General features: G+C 35.9%; 1 protein-coding gene across 1 annotated transcript in view; it reads left to right on the forward strand.

Annotated features, from left to right (window-relative positions):
- The window catches only part of GTF3C3 (general transcription factor IIIC subunit 3), a 57,062-nt gene extending 35,445 nt beyond the window's left edge, over positions 1-21,617 (forward strand). Inside the window, exons 14-19 of the mRNA XM_074215424.1 lie at positions 2,211-2,346; positions 3,752-3,989; positions 4,807-4,997; positions 15,363-15,487; positions 17,614-17,766; positions 19,381-21,617. Of these exons, the coding sequence (XP_074071525.1) occupies positions 2,211-2,346; positions 3,752-3,989; positions 4,807-4,997; positions 15,363-15,487; positions 17,614-17,766; positions 19,381-19,503 (966 nt within the window). The 3' untranslated portion in view covers positions 19,504-21,617. The remainder of the gene's footprint in view (positions 1-2,210; positions 2,347-3,751; positions 3,990-4,806; positions 4,998-15,362; positions 15,488-17,613; positions 17,767-19,380) is intronic.
- The last annotated feature ends 451 nt before the right edge of the window (positions 21,618-22,068 follow it).

A 22,068-nucleotide genomic window follows, 5' to 3' on the forward strand; every position in this document is an offset into this window, starting at 1 on the left:
GATACAAAAAAAAGTAAAGGGTAGCCCTTGTTGTCAAAGAGGGAACATGAAGTACAAACTGGTACAAAGAAGCTATATACAGGATAAACAGAAGATAATAGGAAAGACACCAGAATTAAAAGGAATCAGGAAAGGCTTCTCCTAAAAAGGTGAGAATATAGCTGGAACTTGAAGGAAGGCAGGGAAGACAGGAGGCAGAGATAAGGAAGAGCATTCCAAACATGGAATAGCTCAAGAAAATGCACAGAGTCGAGTGGAGTATCTTGTGCAAGAAACAACAAGGAGGAAATTATCACTGGAGTGTGATACCTGAGGGTGAGACTGTGTAAGAGTAAGTGAGGAAGGTGTAAGAAGATTGGAAATGTAGATTTGGTTAGTCTGTTAAGGGCTTTGAATGTCAAAGATAGGATTTTATGTTTGATCATAGGGAGCCATTGGAGTTTATTGAATAGAGGTGGGCAACTTGATCAGATCTGTGTTTGACAGCTCATTGGAGAATGGACTGAAATGGGGAAAAAATTAAGGCAGAGTAGCATAAAGATACTGCAGTAGTTCAAGCATGAGGCTCTAAGGACCTGCTTTAGGGGTATAGCATTGTTGGAGGAAAAAAGGAATATAAGTGAGAGATGTTGTCAAAGTAAAGTGGACAGCCTTTGCTTGGTTGGATAAGACGAGGTGAGATAGAGTAAAGATTTGAAGATAATTCTCAGAATGGAACCTGTATAACTTGGAGGGGGTGGGGGGAAGAGATAGGAGTTTCTTTTTTTTTTTTCTTTCTTTTTTTAATTTGCAAGGCAGGGGTTAGATGGCTTGCCCAAGGCCACACAGCTAGGTAATTTTTAAGTGTCTGAGGTCAGATTTGAACTGAAGTAGTCCTGATTCCAGGGCCAGTGCTCTATCCACTGCACCACCTAGCCGCATGAATAGGGAAGCTTGAAGGGCAGAGAATTTGAGGGGAAAGATAATAAGCTTTTTGAACTTGTGAGTTTAATATGTCTATAGTACATCTAATTTGAGATATCTTTATAGGGAGATGGACATATGAATTTGGAGGTTAGGGCTAGATATGAGGATCATTGTCATAGACATAATTCCACAGGAGATAATGAGATCACTAAATGATATAGTATAGAAAGAGAAGTGAAGAAGACTCAAGACAAAGCTCTGGGAGGCATTCACAGTTATCAGCATAATTTGAATAAAGATCTGGAGAAAGAATAATCAGACAAGGAGAGAAGGAAGATCAGGATAGAATAGTTATGGATAACTAGTGAGAGCAGAGAATATCAAGGAAAAGATGTTATTTGAAAGTGTCAGAGACTTCAATTAGGGTCAAGAAGGATGAGTATTGAGAAAAGAAAAACTGAGATTTGGCAATTGAGAGAGAATTAGTAATTTTGGAGACAGCAGTTTTAATTGCTTGATGCTGCTGAAAACTAAACTTTAGAGAGTTTAGAAGAGAGTAAGAGGAAAGGAAGTGGAGACACCTGTTGTAAATGACTTTCTTAGAGTCTAACTTCAAAAGGGAGAAAGATATGGGATGATAGCTTGTGGAGCTGAGTGTATCAAATGAGAATTTTTGAGGAGAGATTTGAGTCTATTTGAAGGAGGTCAGAAGATTTTGAGAGTGGGAATGATGGAGGCAGCAAGCTGCTAGATTGGCTTGATCCTGCCCTTTCCAGGAATTGTAGATTTAATTTCTGTTTTTCAGAAGTGGGTGGGCAGGACAGGAAGATGGTTAGTGTATTGTGTCTGGGACGGGTTAGATATGGTAAACTGTTACCAGAAAGGAAAGCTTGGCTCTTTTGCAGGAAGAGGTTGATTTGAGTTGGAAGGTAGAACTGTGACAGTGGTAATGGAAGAACTTAGTAATTAGAGCTGTTTAAAAATAGAATGAGCTGCCTTGTAAGGTAGAATTTGTTCACTAGAGGAATCATAGGATTTAGAATTGGCAGTGCCTTTTTATTTTACTGACCCACTTTCCCGTCTGCCTATGGAGCCTGAACCACATAAAATAATTGAGTATTTTATTTTTACCCTGGACTCAGATCATGATCTAGATTGTGTTGGGATTGTTCATAGAAGTAGACAGTCTTTGTTTGCAGTTTTGACATTGGCTTGTTTTTAAAGTAAAACTCTCCTTTTATTAGGCATAGATAGATTGAGCTTTGATGAGATGAAAAACCTCAGATTGCTGCCTTTAATTTTAGGTAGCAATGAATAGAGCCCAGGTGTGTTTGATCTCCAGTTCCAAGTCTGGGGAAAGACATCTGTACCTGATTAAAGTATCAAGAGACAAGATATCAGACAACAGTGACCAAGAAACAGCAAACTGTGATGCAAAAGGTAATTAATTTCATTTGTTTAAAAAGAAAAATTGTGTTCATGTAACTTGGCTAAAATAAAAAATTTTCACATGTTTGGAATTTGACACAAGACTACATAATTATTATAATAAAATAATTTCTTCCTCCTTTTTTTAGGGTGGGGGATGAGAAGTACCAGAAAGTCAGTTGGAGTCATCTTATGTGTAGATTATTCTGGGGACTCCTTCTCCTGCCTATATACAGTTACATTTCTTTGATTATATTTTTCTATTGTACAAATATATCCCCTGATGGAATGTAAGATACTTCTTTGTATTCTCAGAGCCTAGCACAGTCTTTGGCACATAGTAGACTTTTTTTTTTAATTTATTTAAGGCAGTGGGGCTAAGTGGCTTGCCCAAGGCCACACAACTAAGTAATTATTAAGTGTCTGAGGCTGGATTTGAACTCAGTACTTCTGACTCCAGGGCTAGTGCTCTATCTATACACTGCACCACCTAGCTTCCCCACATAGTAGACTCTTAATAATAAAATGCTTTTATTGATTGACCTGAGATGTTGATACATTTAGGTTTGCTTTGAAGCATAATTTTTTCTGTTTAATAATCTTTTTATTTCTTGGAAAGTCTTCTTTTTTTTTTTAAATTAATTTACTTTGAATTTTACAATTTTCCCCCTAATCTCACTTCCCTCCCCTACCCCTGCAGAAGGCTGTCTGCTAGTCTTTACATTGTTTCCATGGTATACATTGATCTAAGTTGAATGTGATGAGAGAGATATCATATCTTTAAGGGGAAAAAATAAAGTATAAGAGATAGCAAAATTGCCTAATAAGATAACATTTTTAAATTAAAAGTAGCAGTCTTTGGTCTTTGTTCAAACTCCACAATTCTTTTTCTGGATATATTACTCCAAAATTGTGCCTGATGGTTGCACTGATGGAATGAGCAAGTCCATTAAGGTTGATCATCACCCCCATGTTACTGTTAGGGTGTACAGTGTTCTTCTGGTTCTGCTCATCTCGCTCAGCATCAGTTCATGCAAATCCTTCCAGGCTTCCCTGAATTCCCATCCCTCCTGGGTTCTAATAGAACAATAGTATTCCATCACATACATATTACCACAGTTTATTAGGCCATTTTCCCAGTTGATGGACAGTCACTCAGTTTCCAATTCTTTGCCACCACAAACAGGGCTGCCATGAATATTTTTTTTTTTTGTGAGTGATGTTTCTACTCTTTTTCATAATCTCTTCAGGGTATAGACCCAGTAGTGGTATTTTGTTGCCCTTTGGGTATAATTCCAAATTACTCTTCAGAAAGGATGGATGAGTTCATAGCTCTACCAACAGTGTATTAGTGTCCCAGATTTTTCACATCCTTCTTGGAAAGTCTTCTAACTGATTCACATTACTGTCATTTTAGCCATATTTGCTGTGCTCACCAGTGTTCTGACCAAAGATGACTGGTGGAACCTGCTGTTGAAGGCCATTTATTCCTTGTGTGACCTTTCCCGATTTCAAGAGGCTGAGCTCCTGGTGGATTCTTCACTGGAATATTACTCATTTTATGACGATAGACAGAAGCGCAAAGAGCTTGAATACTTTGGTCTTTCAGCTGCGATTCTCGACAAAAACTTTAGAAAAGCCTACAACTACATCAGGTGAGGACCTCCCCCCCACCCCCATTGTAAGTACAGTCTTGTAGATCTTTGTTATAGAAGGATTCCTGTGTTTATCTTTTGAGTTTGTCTCTCTTTGTTGGTCAGAATTGCCTGTTTATTTTGGTCCTGCTTTTCAGTGCTCATGGGCAGCTAGTGGTGTAATGGATAGATAGAGTCTAGACCTGGAGTCTGGAAGATCTGAGTTCAAATTCAACCTCTGGTACATACTAGCTGTGTGACTCTAGGGAAGTGGCTTAACCTCCTTCAGTCTCCATTTTCTTATCTGTAAATGGGTATAAAAATACCTACCTTGTAAGATTGTGAGCATCAAATGAGATGATGTTTGTAATGGTAAGGATTATCTTCATTATCATCATCACCATTATTTCTTACCTCCCAGGATTGTTGGGAATCAAACGAGGTCATTGCAAAGCTTTTAGCCCCAGTGCTTGCCTCACCCATAGTGAGCACTATAGAAGTGTTAGCTCTGATTATTCTCTCACCTTCATTTGTGGATCAGCATGGAACCAAAGGCAGCTAAACTGAAAGCAAGTTCTTTTGCTTTTTTGCATTGAAGTGCATGTGTTTCTTTGAAAGCTGGTCCCAAAGTTGTAGACAAATTAATTCCTACATTATTCCCCAGGAAAGAACTTTGAATAGAATTTGTTTAGAAGACCTGGCAGTAGTTTGTTTTTCCTGCTGGTGGTGTTTACAACTCACTGTTGTGAATATAGTACTGGTTGGTTCCTTGTTTGTAAAGCAGATGGAGGATTGTGTTTCTTTGTTGTTTACCTGTCTCCTTTTGCTTTAATTTTAGGATCATGCTTATGGAAAATGTGAATAAACCTCAGCTGTGGAACATCTTTAATCAAGTTACTATGCATTCTCAAGATGTACGGCACCATCGTTTTTGTCTTAGATTAATGCTCAAAAATCCAGATAATCATGCTCTGTGTGTCTTAAATGGACATAATGCATTTGTATCTGGTAGCTTCAAACATGCACTTGGTAAGTACCTCATCCTATGAAAGCATGACTTAACTGCAATTCATTTATTTATTTATTTTCCAATAATTCTTTATTTTATTTTTCCTCTGGTTATATGCAAAAGCAAATTTCAACATTTACTTTTTTTTTAGTTTTTTTTAGTGGTTTTTTTTTTTTGTAAGGCAGTGGGGTTAAGTGGCTTGCCCAGGGCCACACAGCTAGGTATTTACTAAGTGTCTGAGGCCAGATTTGAACTCAGGTACTCCTGACTCCAGGGCCAGTGCTCTATCCACTGCCACCTAGCCATCCCAACTTTTAAAATCCTGACTTGCAAATTCTCTCCCTTCCTCCCACTCCACTCTTCACCCCCCCCCCACCACCATAAGAAAGGTTATCTGGGTTATAAATGTGTAACCATAAAAAACAATACCACAGTAGTCAAGTTGTAAAAGTAAACATAACTCCTCCCCCCTAAAAAAAAGAGAAACCTCAAAATTAAGTTAAAAAAAAGTTTGCTTCAGTCTGTATTCAGATACCATCACTCTTTTTGGAGATGGATAGTATTCTTTACCATAAGTTCTTCAGAATTCTCTTGGGTTACAGCATTGCTGAGAAAAGGTAAGTCTTTCACAACTGATCATTCTAAAACATTGCTGTTACTTTGTATATAGAACATTTCTCATTACATAAGTTAATGTAAGGTTTTTACTAAGAGCATCCTGTTCATCATTTCTTAGAATTGTATTCCATCACAATCATATACCACAACTTCTTCAGCTATTTCCAATGGGCATCCCCTCAGTCTCCACCTGCCACCAGAAAAGAGCTGCTATAAATATCCTTTCACATATATGTCCTTTTCCTTTTGGTTTTTCATCTCTTTGGGAATATAAACCTAATAATGGCACTGCTAGGTCAAGGGATTGGCATAATTTTATGATCCTTTGGCATAATTCCAAATTGCCCTACTGAATTCTTGAATTATTTCACAGTTCCTCTGACAGTGTACTTTAATGTTTCATTTTCCTTATATCCCTTCCAAAATTTGACATTTTTCTCTCTATCCTTTTAGCCAATCCAATAGGTGTAAGATATCATCTCATAATTGTTTCAGCCAGCATTGTTGCTATTCATAATGAGTTGGAACACTTAAAAATAATTTTATAGATAGCACTGATAAATTCATCTGAAAACTGTTCACATACTTGGATCATTTATCAATTCGGGAATGATTTTATTTTTTATAAATTTGACTGAATTCTCTTATGTTTGAGGAGGTCTTTATCACTGAAACATTTCAATATATTTTCCCCACAATTACTATTGCTGACTGTGTTTCCCTCCATCCTGTTCCCTCATTAATTCTATTCCCTCTCTTCTTTCATCCTGTCCCTTCTGAAAAGTGTTTTGCATCTTACTACCCTGTGCCACAATCTTCCCTCCCTTCTATCACCTCTCTTCCCCTTTTTCCCATCCCCCTTCCTCTCCTCCTTACCTATAGGATAAGGTAGATTTCTAAACTCAATTGATGTTGACATTGATTCCCTCTTTGAGTCAATTCTGATGAGAGTAAGGCTCGCTCATTCCCCCTCAACTCCCCCTCTTCAACTTCACTATACACTTTTTCTTGCCTCTTTTATGGGAAATAACTTACCCCATTCTACCTCTTCTTTTCCTTTTCTCCCAGTACATTCTTCTCTTACTCCTTAACTCCATCTTTTTAATATATTATCCCTTCAAATTCAACTCCTACCTGTGCCTTGTCTGTAGATTTCTAACTGCCTTAATAAATAAGAAAGTTCATTTGAATTATCAGTATAATTTTCCCATAAAAGAAAATAAACAGTTCAACTTCAATAAGTCCTTTATGTTTTGTCTTCCTGTTTACCTTCATTTGAGTCTGTGAAGATCAGATTTTTTGTTCAGCTTTGGTTGTTTGATCAGTAAAGTTTGAAAGTTTCCTATTTCATTGAATGTCCATCTTTTCCCCTTAAAGATTTTGTTCAGGGACGGCTAGGTAGTGCAGTGGATAAAGCACCGGCCCTGGAGTCAGGAGTACCTGGGTTCAAATCCGGTCTCAGACAATTACCTAGCTGTGTGGCCTTGGGCAAGCCACTTAACCCCATTTGCCTTGCAAAAACCGAAAAAAAAAAATATTAAAAAAAGTTTTGTTCAGTTTTATTGAATAGTTGATTCTTGGTTGTAATCCAAGCTCTTTTGCCTTTTGAAATATCATCTTCCAAACCCTATGATTCCTTATTGTAGACATTGTTAATCTTATGTTATCCTGACTGTGGCTCTACAATATATGAATTGTTTCTTTCTAGCTACCTGAAATATTTTCTCCTTGAATGGAAGTTTTGAAATTTGGCTATAATATTCCTAGCAGTTTTTATTTTGGAATCTCTTTCAGAAGGCAATTGGTGGATTTTTTTCAATTAGTAGTTTATCCTCTCCTTCTAGAATACCAGGGAAGTTTTCCTTGATAATTTCTTGAAAAATGATGTCTAGACTTTGAGGCAATCCAATAATTTTTAAATTATTTCTCCTGGATCTGTTTTTTCCAGGTCAGTTGTCTTTCCAATGAGATATTTCACATTTTCTTCTAGTTTTTCAATCTTTTGATTTGTTTTTTTTTTGTATCTTGAACTTTGCTCTATTCTGTATTTTAAGGAATTATTTTTTCAGTGAGTTTTTGTATCTCTTTTTTCCATCCGACCAATTCTATTAGCAAGAAACTGAGTCTTGCCTCAGTGATAGCAGAGGCCCCTGTAATTGTTTTATGACCCCCTTATTGTCTGTGAACCAAGAGCTCTTTGAAGCACTTGCCCTTGTGGATTCAATGGCTTCCCAGGTTGACTTCTGGTCTGTTCTTTGCTTCTGAGGTCTTCACCAGACTGTGCTCCACTCTCACCATCATGGATCATACTTTTCCTGCTGATCTTCCAAATTGCCCTTGGCATTCTTTGGGCTAAGAGGTCTGGAAAATGCCTCCACTGCCATTGACTCAGTTGCCCACTCTCTTATTCCTGGATAACTGGTTTGGTTCCCTCTGCTACAGCGCATGGTGCTTGGCCCTCCTCTCTCACCCTGAGGCAGCAGACTCTCCCTGGATCTTTCAGAGTTGTCTTATGCTGGAAAAATTGTTTTACTCAGCCTTTTTATGGGTTCTGTAACTCTAGAATTTGCTTAGAGTCATCATTTAAAGTGGTTGGGGGAGAGATTGGGCAAGTCTCTGCCTTTACTCCATCATCTTGGCTCTGTCTTCTTCTGCAGATTATTTTGCATTGAATTTATATGTATATAAGTTTTATAGCATAACAGAATTATTTTTGTAATTATTTGTCCTTCATTTTTTCTTTTGCAAGGCAAATTGGGGTTAAGTGGCTTGCCCAAGGCCACACAGCTAGGTAATTATTAAGTGTCTGAGACCGGATTTGAACCCATGTACTCCTGACTCCAAGGCCGGTGCTTTATCCACTACACCACCTAGCCGCCCCATTTGTCCTTCATTTTTGAAGAAAACCAGAACATCAGGGAGGTGATGTCATAATAAGCACATGAATTGGATTTGAATGTGGGGAGCTATACTAAGTCACCAGCCTCATTTTTTCCTCCAGAGCCATCTGGGTCCAGTGGTCAGATATGAATCAGGATGCAAGACAGTCAGGGTTAAAGGACTTGCCCAGGGTCACACAACTAGTGAGTCAAGTGTCAGAGGCTTGAATTCCTGTCCTCCTTACTCCAAGGCTAGTTATCCACTGAGCCACCTAACTGTTCTCAAATTTTGCATCTTGAGCTTCATTAAGTGTCCACAGATTTAACTCCTTGACTTTACTAGACAGCAAGCTTCATGAGTGCATGAACTGTCTATTTTTTTGTATTTTCCCTAGAGCTTAATATGTATCTTACACATATATCTACATATTGGTAGAGATAGATACATGTTTACTAAGTTTAAATTTAATTTTAAATATTTTGACCAGTTTCCTCATCTATAAAATAGAGATAAAAATAGAACTTCTCTCCCAGGATTGTTTTGAGATTAAAAATGAGAACTTTGTAAAACACTTTATAAAGCTTCGAGCATTATGTAATTGCTAGTTGTTGTAGTTGTAGTTGTTTTTTCTTGTTAGAATTTGTGCTTTTGCAGGAATTTTGTCCTGGGATCATTGAAAATAACAGTTTCCTAAATTCAGTCGTGCCCCATATCTTTCTCTTAGTCAATTCTGGGTCCAAATCATTGTCCATTTTCTGGTCCTATTTAAGATATACATGTTGATGGAGTCATTCCTTTCAAATGTTGTCAAAACAGCAAGAACCATTTTTCATCAAGGTTTTATTTGTGTTTTTTAAAAATGTGTGGGGTCAGAGCCAAGATGGCAGAGTGAAGACAGCATTTCCCAGAAACTCCTCCCCCCCCAAACTCCAAAAGTCAAAAAATTATGACTCCAGACAAAATTTAGAGGGGCAGAAGCCACAGAAAGACTGAATGACACATTTTCCCAGTCCAAGATAACTTAGAAGTTCTGTGGAAAGGTGTGTTTCACCAGGACTGGGAATTGGAAAAAAGGCCCAGCTTCAGTGCAGCCCAGTCCAGCCCACGGATCACCAGGAACAGCTTGAAGGGGTGGTGAGAAAATTCTCCTACACCAGAATGAGTGTGTAGTGAGGAGCACCAGCGAGAATCAGGGAAAACCAGCCTGTACTTCCAGAGCACAGCTCACAGGTGGGGGTAAGGGGAGACTGCAGAAATTTCTCTGCTTTCCCTGGGGCAGGACTCTGCTGTTTGTCCAAACTCAGATCCAGGTTGCAGTTTGGCCTTCCATACTAAGATAGCAGGGCCCCTCCTCATAGCTCCAGGGCAGAGGGGAGCACCTGTGGTCACCTGCATATCAAAGCACAGGCAAGAGAGCATATGCCCTTGGAGGAATAAAGGTCCCAGTGGGGTGTCCCAAAAAACTCTCCAAAGTGGGTGTTCCAATAATATTCAAAAGCTCAGGAAGCACCCCAAAACCAGGCACAGGCAGGAGAAACGAGTAAACAGAAAAAGAAGAGAAAACCATTGAGAAATTCTTTGTCTGTGATCCCAAGAATCCTCCTTAATTTGAAGATGAGAAAGTAGAAGCTCCTGTATCTAAAGACTCTGTGAAAAACAGAAGTTGGGAATCAGGCTATGACAGAGCTCAAAAGAAGATTTTGAAAATCAAGTAAGGTAGATAGAAGAAAAATTGGGAAAAGAAATGAGAGAGATGCAGGAAAAACATGAAAAAGAGGTCAGCAGCTTAGTTAAGGAAATCCAAAAAAATACTGAAGAAAATAACGTGTTAAAAACCAGCTTAGGTCAAATGGATAAAACAGTTCAAAAGTTATTGAGGAGAAGAATGCTTTAAAAAGCAGAATTGGCCAGATGGAATAGGAGATAAGAAAGCTCTCTGAGAAAAACAAATCCTTCAGATACAGAATGGAGCTAAAGGAAGCTGATGACTTTACAAGAAGTCAAGACACAATAGTTGAACACCAAAAGAATGAAAAATTTAGTAGAAAATGTGAAATATCTCACTGAAAAAACAATTGATCTGGAAAACAGATTCAGGAAAGATAATTTTAAAATTATTGGAATACCTGAAAGCTATGATCAGGAAAAGAGCCATGATCTCATTTTTAAAGAAATCCTGCAGGAAAATTGCCCTGATATTCTAGAAGCAGAGGGCAAAATAGAAATCGAGAGAATTGGGGCAGCTAGGTGGCTCAGTGGATAGAGCACCAGTCTTGGAGTCAGGAGTACCTTAACTGAAATCCAGCCTCAGACATGTAATAATTACCTAGCTGTGGCCTTGGGCAAGCCACTTAACCCCGTTTGCCTTGCAAAAAAAAAAAAAAACTAAAAAAATCAAGAAATTGAGAGAATCCACTGATCTCCCCCAGAAAGAGATCCAAAAAAAAAGCCCCCCAGAAATATAGCCAAATTCCAGAACTCCCAAGTCAAAGAGAAAATATTACATGATATTATAAAATATTACAGAAGGACACAATTCAAGTTTTGTGGAGCTACAGTCAGGCTCACACAGGACTTAGTAGCAACTACATTCAGGGCTCCTAGGGTTTGGAATATAATATTCTGGAAGGCAAAAGAGCTAGGAATGCAACCAAGAATCAACTACCCAGTAAAACTGAACATCCTCTTCCAAGGGGAAAAGATGGACTTTCAATGAACCAGGGGAATTTCAAATGTTCCTGTTGAAACAACCAGAGCTGAACAGAAAGTTTGACCTTCAAACATAGGACTCAGGTGAAGCATAGAGAGTGGAAGAGTAAAATGTGAGGGACTTAATAATGATGAACTTTTATAGAAGGAACTTTTATAGATGAAGCACAGGAGAAAGTTGAATTTGAAGATATAATATATTGTAAGGATGGAATCAGTGACTAAAAGGGAAATGTACTGGGAATAAGGGAAAGGACAGGTGGAATAGGCTAAGATATTTAGTATAAAAGATATTTTCTTTTGCAATGATATGGAAGGGGGGAAGGCATGGCGGGAACCTTACTTTAATCAGAAATGGTTCAGAGAGGAAACAGCATACATACTCAATAGGGTATAGGCATCTAGAATAAAAAGGAGAGGGAGGGGGAAGGGGGGATGTGAGTGTTAGAGGAGAGGGTAGATCATAGGAGAGAATAGTCAGATATAACACATTTTCTTTTTTACTTCTTGCAAGGGGCTGGGAGTGGGTGACCTGTCTGGGACCAAGGGGCCTGGTGGTTGCTGGGTTTCAGGGGTGGTATATGGGTTCAGGGCCTCTTGACCTCAGGGCTGGTGATCAGTCTGCTGCACTGCTCAGCTACCCTACAGCACATTTTAGAAGAGGGACAGTGAAAGGAGAGAGAAAATATAATATATGATAATACGGAGGAATGGTTGGAGGAAATTACAATCAGTGACAGCAACAGTGCAAAAATATGGAAGTAACTTTTATGATGGACTTCTAGACTGTGATCCACCCGAGACAGAACTGATGGTATCAGAACGCAGAATGAAACTCATTTTTTTCTTCTTTATTTCTCATGAAGGTCTATTTTTTTAGGGGAGGGGGGGTATTATGTTTACTCTTAAAAACAAGAATATTTTAGTAATTATAAAAAATCACTTGTACAAAAATATTCATAGCAGCTCTGTGATAACAAAGAATTGGAAATTAATGTAAATGTCCTTCAGTTGGGAAATGGCTTAACAAATTGTGGTATATGTATGTCATGGAACACTATTGTTCTATTAGAAGCCAGGAGGGATGGGAATTCAGGGAAGCCCAGATTTACATGGACTGACGCTGAGTGAAATGAGCAGAACCAGAGGAACATTGTGCACCCTAGAAGCAACATGGGGGTGATGACCAACCTGGATGGACTTGCTCATTCTGTTAGTGCAACAATCAGGCACAGTACTTTATTTTTCTTCCTTAAGGATATGATTTCTTTCTCGTCACATTCAGCTTAGATCAATGTATACCATGGAAACCATGTAAAGACTAACAGACTGCTTTCTGGTGGGGAGGAGGGAGTAAGATTGGGGTAAAACTGTTAAGAAATTCAAAGTAAAAAAATGTCATAGGGTCAGAATGAAATCAGTCTAATATCTTCTAAGAGCTTTTGCCTCATCAAAAAATATTGAAATTAGTTTTAACAATCAATAAAAAAAGAATTTTTGTCTAGAAGAATTTAAACTAGTGGTTTTTTAATGACAGATCTCCAGGTCAAGTTTTATTCTTATTGTGTTTTTTTATTCTAATTAATCCCATGCAGAATTAATATAATTGCAAATTGTTATAGGACTCAAAAATAAAAAAGTAAGCAAATCTTTAAAATTTAGTTATTTATATACATTCTACTGAAAGGATTGTGTTTTCCATTTTTCTCTTGTTGAGTGGTTTGCTATCATCGATTTTTTTTAAGTTTTTTATTTATTTAAGGCAATGGGTTAAGTGACTTGCCCAAGATCACACAGCTAGACAATTATTAAATGTCTGAGATCGTATTTTAACTCAGGTCCTCCTGACTCCAGGGTCTATGCTCTATCCACTGGGCCACCTAACAAAATATTGTTAATATTTTTAAACCACTTGGGAGGGCAGGTAGGTGACCCAGTAGATAGAGTCCTAGCCCTGGAATCAGGAGGACCTGAGTTCAAATCCAGTCTCAGATACTCAACACTAGCTGTATGTCCTTGGGAAAGTTTCTTAACCCTGTGAAACTTGTGACTTAGCATGGTCCCCCTCACTCAAATCCAATTCATGTGCTTGTTGTGGCATCACCTCCTTGTTGTTGTGGTCTTCATCCAGAATGAAGGACAAAAACAAACAAAGATGTATTTACATATATGTGTATATATATTTTAATAAATATGTTTTTTGTTGTTCTTTAATTTTTCAATTGTACCTGACTCTTCATCACCCCATTTGGGGTTTTCTTGACAAAGATACTGGAGTGAATTGCCATTTCCTTAATTTAAATATGAAAAAACTGAGGCAAATAGGATTAAGTGACTTGCCCAGGGTTACACAACTAGGAAATTTTTGAAACTGGATTTGCACTCAGGTCTGTTTGACTCCAGGTCCTACGCTTTATGCACTCTGCTAGCTGGGCGTGTGTGTGTGTGCGTGCGTGTTGTGTGTGTGTGTGTCTGTGTGTGTGTGTGTACTTCATATATCTGTAAAAACAAATGTCACTTAAAAAACATAGGAGAGGGGTGCTAGGTGGTGCAGTGGATGGATCACTGGCCCTGGAGTCAGGAGTTCCTGAGTTCAAATCCGGCCTCAGACACTTATTAATTACCTGACTGTATGGCCTTGGGCAAGCCACTTAACCCCATTTGCCTTGCAAAAAACCTAAAAAAACAAAACAAAACCTAGGAGAGAAAAATTTATTATTAAATCAAATTAAAAATTATAAATTGTAAGGTCCTTTGCAAACTTTAACAGCACACTATAATGCAAATAAGATAAGATTGTTATAAAATTATTATAATTTTTATAAATACTTATAGTTTTAGCTCATATTTTATATTGTTATATAACTTAGAAGATTTCTAGTTGATATGGTCCTATGATAATTCATTTAAAAATTTGGTAAATAATGGCCTCTCAAGCAAATTTGTAATTTTGATGAGAAAACATCACTCTTGACAAATGTGTGTGAATGTTTCCTTTGTATAGATGCTTTTTTGCAAATCTTTTCTTTCTGCTATGTTAAAGTAACTTAATTCAGAATGTGTGTGGGCTTTTCTTTAACAAGATGTGATAAAAATAAAATTGTGTCTTAGTTAAGCAAATATGAATTTATAGAACATGAATTAGAAATTTTTTACTTTATAAAAGAATTTACTATGTGCATTTAGAATTCATAATCATTTTATTTGTATGCATATCGAGTATTTTCTATGGGAAAGAACTTGCTACGGTGTTGGTGATTTTTTTTTTAGGAAAATATTTATAAATAAGTGTTAGCATTAAAATTAGCTAAAATGTCTAGTTCATATCTAAAAGGGAAAATATTTTCAATTTGTATAAATCGTGAACAAAAGACATTCTTGATTCTGGTTCTGATTCATCATTGTAGAAAATTAAAGTAATTTTTATTCTGCTCTGCTTTGAAAACATAGAAAATATGGAAATATGGTGAGTTATCATAAAAATATATATCAGAATTAAAGCTAATTAATTGTTCCCTTTGCAGTGTGGCTTCTAACCTCATCACTCAAACAGAAACTGCTTTTTGCCCAGGCAATCTTAATGGTTAAATCCAGTGACTTTTTCCATAATCCTTATTTTTCTTCATAATTTTTGGCAATATCAATCATTATTTCGAGATAGTTTTCTTCCTCCTTGACTTTGGTGACTTCGCTTCTTGCTTTTCTTCTACCTCTAAATGTTACCTCTCATTCTCCTTTGTTGGATCATCAACATGATCATATTTGCTAATTATATACAGGCTGTGGTTTTTTTCTCTGTTTCTCTCAGTAACCTTTCCCTAAACTATATATCCAGCTGCCAAATCTTGTTTATTCTGTACTGATAGAATATCTGGCTTCCATCCTCTCCCTACATTCTGCTCACATGATTGCTAGCCTATTATCACCTGGTGATTCCCTTTCCTCTCCCGTCCCCCTATGTTACTACTGTACATTTTAAAAGATCATTTTGAAGCTCCCTATCTGTGTACTTGTCTTCTCTCCCAACAGAATCCTGGAAGGCAGGAAATTTTAATTTACTATCTCTGTTTCCCTAGGCCCTAGCAAAGGCTCTTGATACATCTTTGTTGAACTGAATTGTGAAAATATTTTCTCATCAGGTCATTTCAAATCATACTTCTTTTCTTTTTTTATTTTAGGTCAGTATGTGCAGGCTTTTCGCACCCATCCAGATGAACCTCTGTATAGCCTCTGTATAGGATTAACATTTATTCACATGGCTTCTCAGAAGTATGTATTAAAAAGGCATGCACTTATTGTGCAGGTAATTTCTTTTGATTTCTTCATGTTTGGTTTTTTAAGACCTTTTGGTGCTTGACTTTGATCAATAAATTTAGTGTTCTACATTGAGTATATTTGGTTCAAACTATAAAAATAACAGAAGCTAAAGAAATTTTCAGTTGTTATTTACGGCTGTAACCACCTCTGAACCTTTTCAGATTGTTGAATAAGGTGTGAGCTACACTTTTTGGCAATCCTACTAACCATATTTATTTACCTGCTATTTCTTTTTATTTCAATGAAAGACTGAAAACAGATATTATCTTTAAGAATTTTAAAATAGAAAAACTTGGGATGAGCATTAAAAAGCAGACTATGTTTTTAACCTGCTTTTCAAGTGTTTTGGAATTCAAAATTAAAATGTAAAGTGTCTTATACTATTTTCATAGTTGGAAAAGTGAAGTTTGGATTGTCTAAAGTCACTATATTATAAGTTCAGGTGTTTATATTTTTACATTTTTATGAATTATTAATTATGTTTTTGTTTTTCCTGCATAAATATAAGACTATCCTTTTCTTTTGTATTGTTTCTTCCTTTGGAAAATAATTTGATTTCCTATTTTTTAGATAGCCTAACATTATCTCATTCTTGAAAGTTTTAAATGTCTTCTTTCCACTTTTGCTACTATTTGATATTTCATGAACTAGGCATACTTTATGTACCCAGCAAATGCAATTTCATGAATCATTCGATCAAGAATATATAGCCTAGGGGCGGCTAGGTGGTGCAGTGGATAAAGCACCAGCCCTGGAGTCAGGAGTACCTGGGTTCACATCCGGTCTCAGACACTTAATAATAATTACCTAGCTGTGTGGCCTTGGGCAAGCCACTTAACCCCATTTGCCTTGCAAAAAAAAAAAAAAAACCTAAAAAAAAAAGAATATATAGCCTGGCTAGTGCAGGAAGATTATTTAAGTGCAAATGCATTTTTTTTCTTATTTTTTTTCCTAGTAAAATCACTGCATATGCTGTTTAGCTTTTAAATTCTTAACAAAGTTTGACTTGTATTTCATTTATTTATTTATTAAGGAAATTTCATTTTTAAATAAACCTTTTACCCTTATTTGGATGTGATAGCTTCTTATAATAGTATCTATGATCCTATGTTGTGTCAAAAAAGAAATGTGATAATTAAGTGAATTTATCTCTGAATATATTTCTTTTTCCTCTGGCTTTTGTTTTCATATTTACCTCTGTTATCTTAAAATTTTAATTTAAATGAAATTCCAAAATGAGAGAAAGTGTGGTATATAGGGAAGGTGATTTGAAGCCAGAAGATCTGAATTTGAATTGTAAATATGATATTTACAGGACAACTAGGTGGCACAGTGGATAGCATACCAGCCCTGGAGTCTCTGGGACCCAAGTTCAGATTCGACCTCAGACACTTACCTAATAATTACCTAGCTTTGTGACTTAAGTTCACTTAACCCCATTGCCATGCAAAACAAACATAAGTAAATATGATATTTACTGTGTGACTTTGACCAAGAAATGTAACCCTTCTGAACCTCATTATGTTCTTATGTAAAATGGGAATAATAATACTTGTACCACTTATCTCACATGGTTGTTCTCTGAAAAGCACTTTGTATACCATAAATGTGCTGTAGCTATTGTTATTTAAGACTTTTCTCTCATAGAAATAGATTAATTTTCTTTTATTCTTTGGGGTATTAGGTTCCATGTTTCTTTTTCCTGTTTTGTTGGTTAGTATTCTTCCCAAATTACTAGGCATGTATCACAATTAAAAAGGGTTGCCTCAATCTCATATCGATTAGGCCAATTTGAAATCAGAGGCAATATATGTTCATGAATTGGAAGCTTCATTTCGAATTTGATGTTTTAATTTCATGATTTCATTGCAAACAGCTAAATCTTATCCATTAGAATCATTTTGGAGGGCATTTGTCTTTTAAAAAAAATATATGGGGGGTGGCTAGGTGGTGCAGTGGATAAAGCATCAGCCCTGGAGTCAGGAGTACCTGCGTTCAAATCCTGTCTCAGACACTTAATAATGACCTAGCTGTGTGGCCTTGGGCAAGCCACTTTACCCCATTTGCCTTGCAAAAACCTAAAAAAAAATATATGTAATTTATCTTTTGCAGGGATTTTCCTTTCTTAACCGGTACCTAAGTCTTCGTGGACCTTGCCAGGAATCATTTTATAATCTAGGACGTGGTCTTCACCAACTGGGACTGATGCATATTGCAATCCATTATTACCAGAAGGCCCTTGAGCTGCCTCCACTTGTATTAGAGGTACTATATTCTTTCACTTCAAAACTGAATGTCTAGTTCCCTCCTTCCCCCCCCCCCCCTTAAAGATGAATTTTATGGCATACTCAGTCTATAAATTACAGTTTTTATGATTGAAATATTTCTCTAGGTTAGATAGGTATATTGAGAAATGTCTTAGAAAAATAATATTCTGAGAAATATTGGAACATTGAAATTTTGAACTTATGCTGTGGTAAATTAGTAATCACAGGAATAGCTGGTAGATATCCAGCCTAACTGCATATGGTCTATTATTCATTTTGAAGAGAATACATAGCTTTTCTTCCTTTTTGTAACTAGGAGTTTGAAAAATTTATAATTTTATTTCTTATACTTGAAAGCCAACTATTACTTTGAAGATAAAATATTTTACAGGGAAAAAAATGTTGTTTCTTGATAATAAGACCTTTTTAAGCCCCATAGAGAACCTTATAGATGTTCTCTGTTTTAGTTCAGTACCTGCATATTTGGTGGAATTCAAACATAAACAATAATTCTGTCCTGCTGAGTTATTTTTTTGATTAATAGTTTTTCTGAACATTGTTATTTTCTAAAATATCTTACAGAAAAGAGATTAGATCTTTAGTTGTTTAAGGATAAAACTGGGTTAAGGTCTTCCAGCTAGATTCTTTAACTACAAAAATTTTGTATTTAGTAGACAGAAACTTATGTCTAGATAAACTTGAAAGCAACAAACACTTTGCCAGTCATTGTATATGTTTGACAAATGAATCACAACTTGTAACAAATCCTATCATGAGATGATAAGAGAACTTTGATCACTTCATTTTACATTTTGCAATCTTAAAACCCTGAGAAATAAAGTATCTTGCCTTTGGAAGGCACCACGCTATGATTTGAAAGTACATTTGATCCAACCCAGTGCTGTTTTCAACTTTGCCGAATACTCCTTGAAAACAGTCAACAAAATATTGAGATTCCCATTTATTGGGCAAAAAACAGTCTTTTTATCTGTATAACTATACCAAAGTATTATAAATTTTTTAAGAAGAGTTTTTTTTTAATCCTGTAATTTTCTCTAATATAGACATGCTTGGTGCTTGTATCCTAAGAAATAGATTGTCCTAGAGAGGAAATCTGATATGATGGCAAATATATTGTAAACATTTGATAAATTTATAAGGTGAAAAACAATGATTTTATATACCTAGGAAATTTGAACCGTGTTTTATGTAATGATCTTTGTTTAAAGTGGCATTTTACTAAAATATAGAGTATATTGATGTCCAGACTATTCATGCCTTTGCAGGTAGGGTGCAGTGATATCCAAAATTCACACGTATGTGGTGTAGCCTGCCTGTCCTTTATATATGTATTTGGTGTTTGATCCTAGAAGCCTTTGGAGACTTTAAATACTATTAAAATTCCATTTGATTTAAAGTTCAGGAGAAATGATTTCTTTTTGCTTTACTCATAAAAACTTTCAAATTGCTTTATAAATTTTTTTTGCTGATGCCTGAATTATACTAATTTTAAAAATTCACTTTCTGAAACTGTATTCTCTTAAGTTGTTTCCTCAGATGGCAATAATCAAATTAATGAATTTTCTATGTTTCTTCCCCTTTTTCCCCCCAGGGTATTGAAAGTGACCAGTTAGATTTGCGAAGAGATATTGCATACAACTTGTCGCTGATATATCAAAACAGTGGAAATATGGGAATGGCTCGAAAGCTGTTGTATACATATGGGACTATATAAATTACCTTGGCAAGAAGTGAAGTTTTAATGTAATTGCTGTGAACCATCATTTTGACGGAGGATGGATGATTTGATCACCCTTAAGGAGCATAAAGAAATTATTATCTTGGCATTATTTAACTTAGGAAGAGTTCTTTTTCTTACAAACAAGTAAAAGTGTATATATGTTTTAAACTGTCTGATAATGTTCTTTGGAGTGTGACTTTCTATGTTTCCCTGTGGATTCCTGTATACATTCTGGATTTTTAAACTTTTTTCAGGAAAAACTACCCATTCTTTAGTAAACTGTGACAAAGTATTTCTCAACCTATTATGAAGCTGTACTGCGCAGTATCAGATATTGAACCAGTACATTGTATTCAAGTCTGCTGTTTTTTCTTTGTTCCTTGTTAACTTCTGAGGTGCTATTCAAAGACTTAATGTTTCTAAACATATTCTCTAAATGAAGGACTTGAGAGACTACAAATGTATTTTTAAAGACATGTCTGTATTACACTGCATTGTATATTGTCTTTGTTGTCCAAGCAATCATTTCTTGGTATTTTCTGTTTCAGCTTTTTTTGCTTGACCCTTGGAGAAGCCAGATTTTCACACACATTCAATAAATCAATATTCTTTGTCTAAGGAAACAGTATGCCCATAAGACAAAACTAACCAGTTGCCTCAATCCTTACTGCAAAATTAATCCAACATATTGTTTTGTTTTTTCATTTTAATTGAATTTTTCACATTTCTGCTACCCATTAGTGTGTTGTTAGCTCTTTGCTGTCAAGGTTGTGACTTGTTTTTATAAGAAAAATACCATTCTGGCAATGATTAGATCAGTCCAAAAGAACCTGCTCTGAGGAAAAGGAGAATCACAACTTCTTTACTTGTTAATGCTTTGAGGAGGGACAGCAAGGCAAGGTGCTATTTCAAGGTCACTATAATGATTGGGAAAGCTTGTAAACTGCTTAAGGTTGGAGACATAGAAGTGTTTCCTAGATAATATAAAAAAAAAACTTGATGTAACTTGTGATATTAAATATAATGCTTTACTGATATGCACTTTTCTAGTTTAGAAGCAGGACTTTTGTTTACTGACTAAATGTGTTGTATTTTGGGAAAAAATGTATTGTTGAAATTTAATAAAACTATTTTTTGTAAAAAAATTCATTTTTTAAGTAAAAGAAGGCTAAATACAGTAAGAATTAGTTTTTCTATCTTGTATGTTTTGCTGTCTTCACCGAGTGTTGAAAAATTTCAAAGAAACATTTAATATTTATCAAAGGCTGTTATGCAATAATGTACCCTTATAAAGTATCCCTTTTCCCTGCTCATTGATCCTTTATATTATTCGAACTTGAAGCAGCTGTGATTTGTCACAAATGTCACAGTAATCTCTCCCTTTTCCTTCTAGAATGAAATGGGATGGTACATCAATACTTGCCATTCGTTATTTTCCCCCACACCCTTATTCTGTTAATGATTTTCTTTGCTATATAATTTTCCCTTTTCTCCCTTTTATTCTTTGATCCCTATTTTGATAAAACATTTCAGAGATCCAAAATATAAGAGTTAAGAGGAGCTTTATAGCTTTGCAGCTTTGAAGCTTCCTAGAACTTTTATATATCTCAAATTGTGATAGAGTGGAATTAAAAAAAAGTCTGTATTTAATAGTTTTTTTGAACCTGTTGTCAGAAACATGCTACCTTATCTACAATATTCTTCCATAAGAAGAAATTCCTTTTACTGAGTCATGTAGAGCATTTATACAAATTCAAATTTGTACAGATTTGTAGAGCATTTATACAAACTCAAATTTACAATTCTCCAGTAAGCCAGGCAAGTGATTTTGGAGTTGGAGAGTTCACCCAACATTGATTATAAATGGAATACCTTTATAATAAACACATATATGCTTCAAGATTTGGAACACTATGTGTGTTTTTCATTTTATCAGTAATAAAAGTATATAACAAGTTCATAGAGTCATGGACCTACTACAGTTGGAAAGGATAGCAGACACTGTTCAACCCACTCATTTACAAGAAAAATTAAGTGATTCGAACAAGGTCGTCAAGAGGCAATATGAGGCAGAATTTGAAATCCTGTCCTCAACTATAGAGCTAATGCTTTTTTTTTAACCAAAAATAACATTTACATGACACTAACTATAAAGATGTGCTTAGGGAATGGAATTGCATAATTTTTGGAGTTTAGTTAAATTTTTCTGCCATTCTTGAAGAAACCAGTTCATTTCATGCATATGTGTCTTCCTTCCCAGGCTAACAAATTGACTGAAACCTCAGTTTCTGTCAACTGAAACTCCTCCCCATTAATATTATTAATGCCATTGGAAATATTTTAGGTCTAGGCCAAATTAAAAACATTGATTATTGTAACAAAATAATTTTCCTATACACTCAGCTCAAGGGCTTTCTGTTGTGTTTCCTAGAAATACCAATTTATGAGGGAAGCAGTGATGAAGCTGGAACTGTCTTGAAACCTGGTCCTGATCCCTGCCCTCATGATACTCCTAAGGTCATCCTGTCTGGATCTATATTCTCTCAGACTTAGTGTTGA

The sequence above is a fragment of the Macrotis lagotis genome, chromosome 1 (genome assembly GCF_037893015.1).
Source record: "Macrotis lagotis isolate mMagLag1 chromosome 1, bilby.v1.9.chrom.fasta, whole genome shotgun sequence".
In the NCBI taxonomy this organism is placed as follows: domain Eukaryota; kingdom Metazoa; phylum Chordata; class Mammalia; order Peramelemorphia; family Peramelidae; genus Macrotis; species Macrotis lagotis.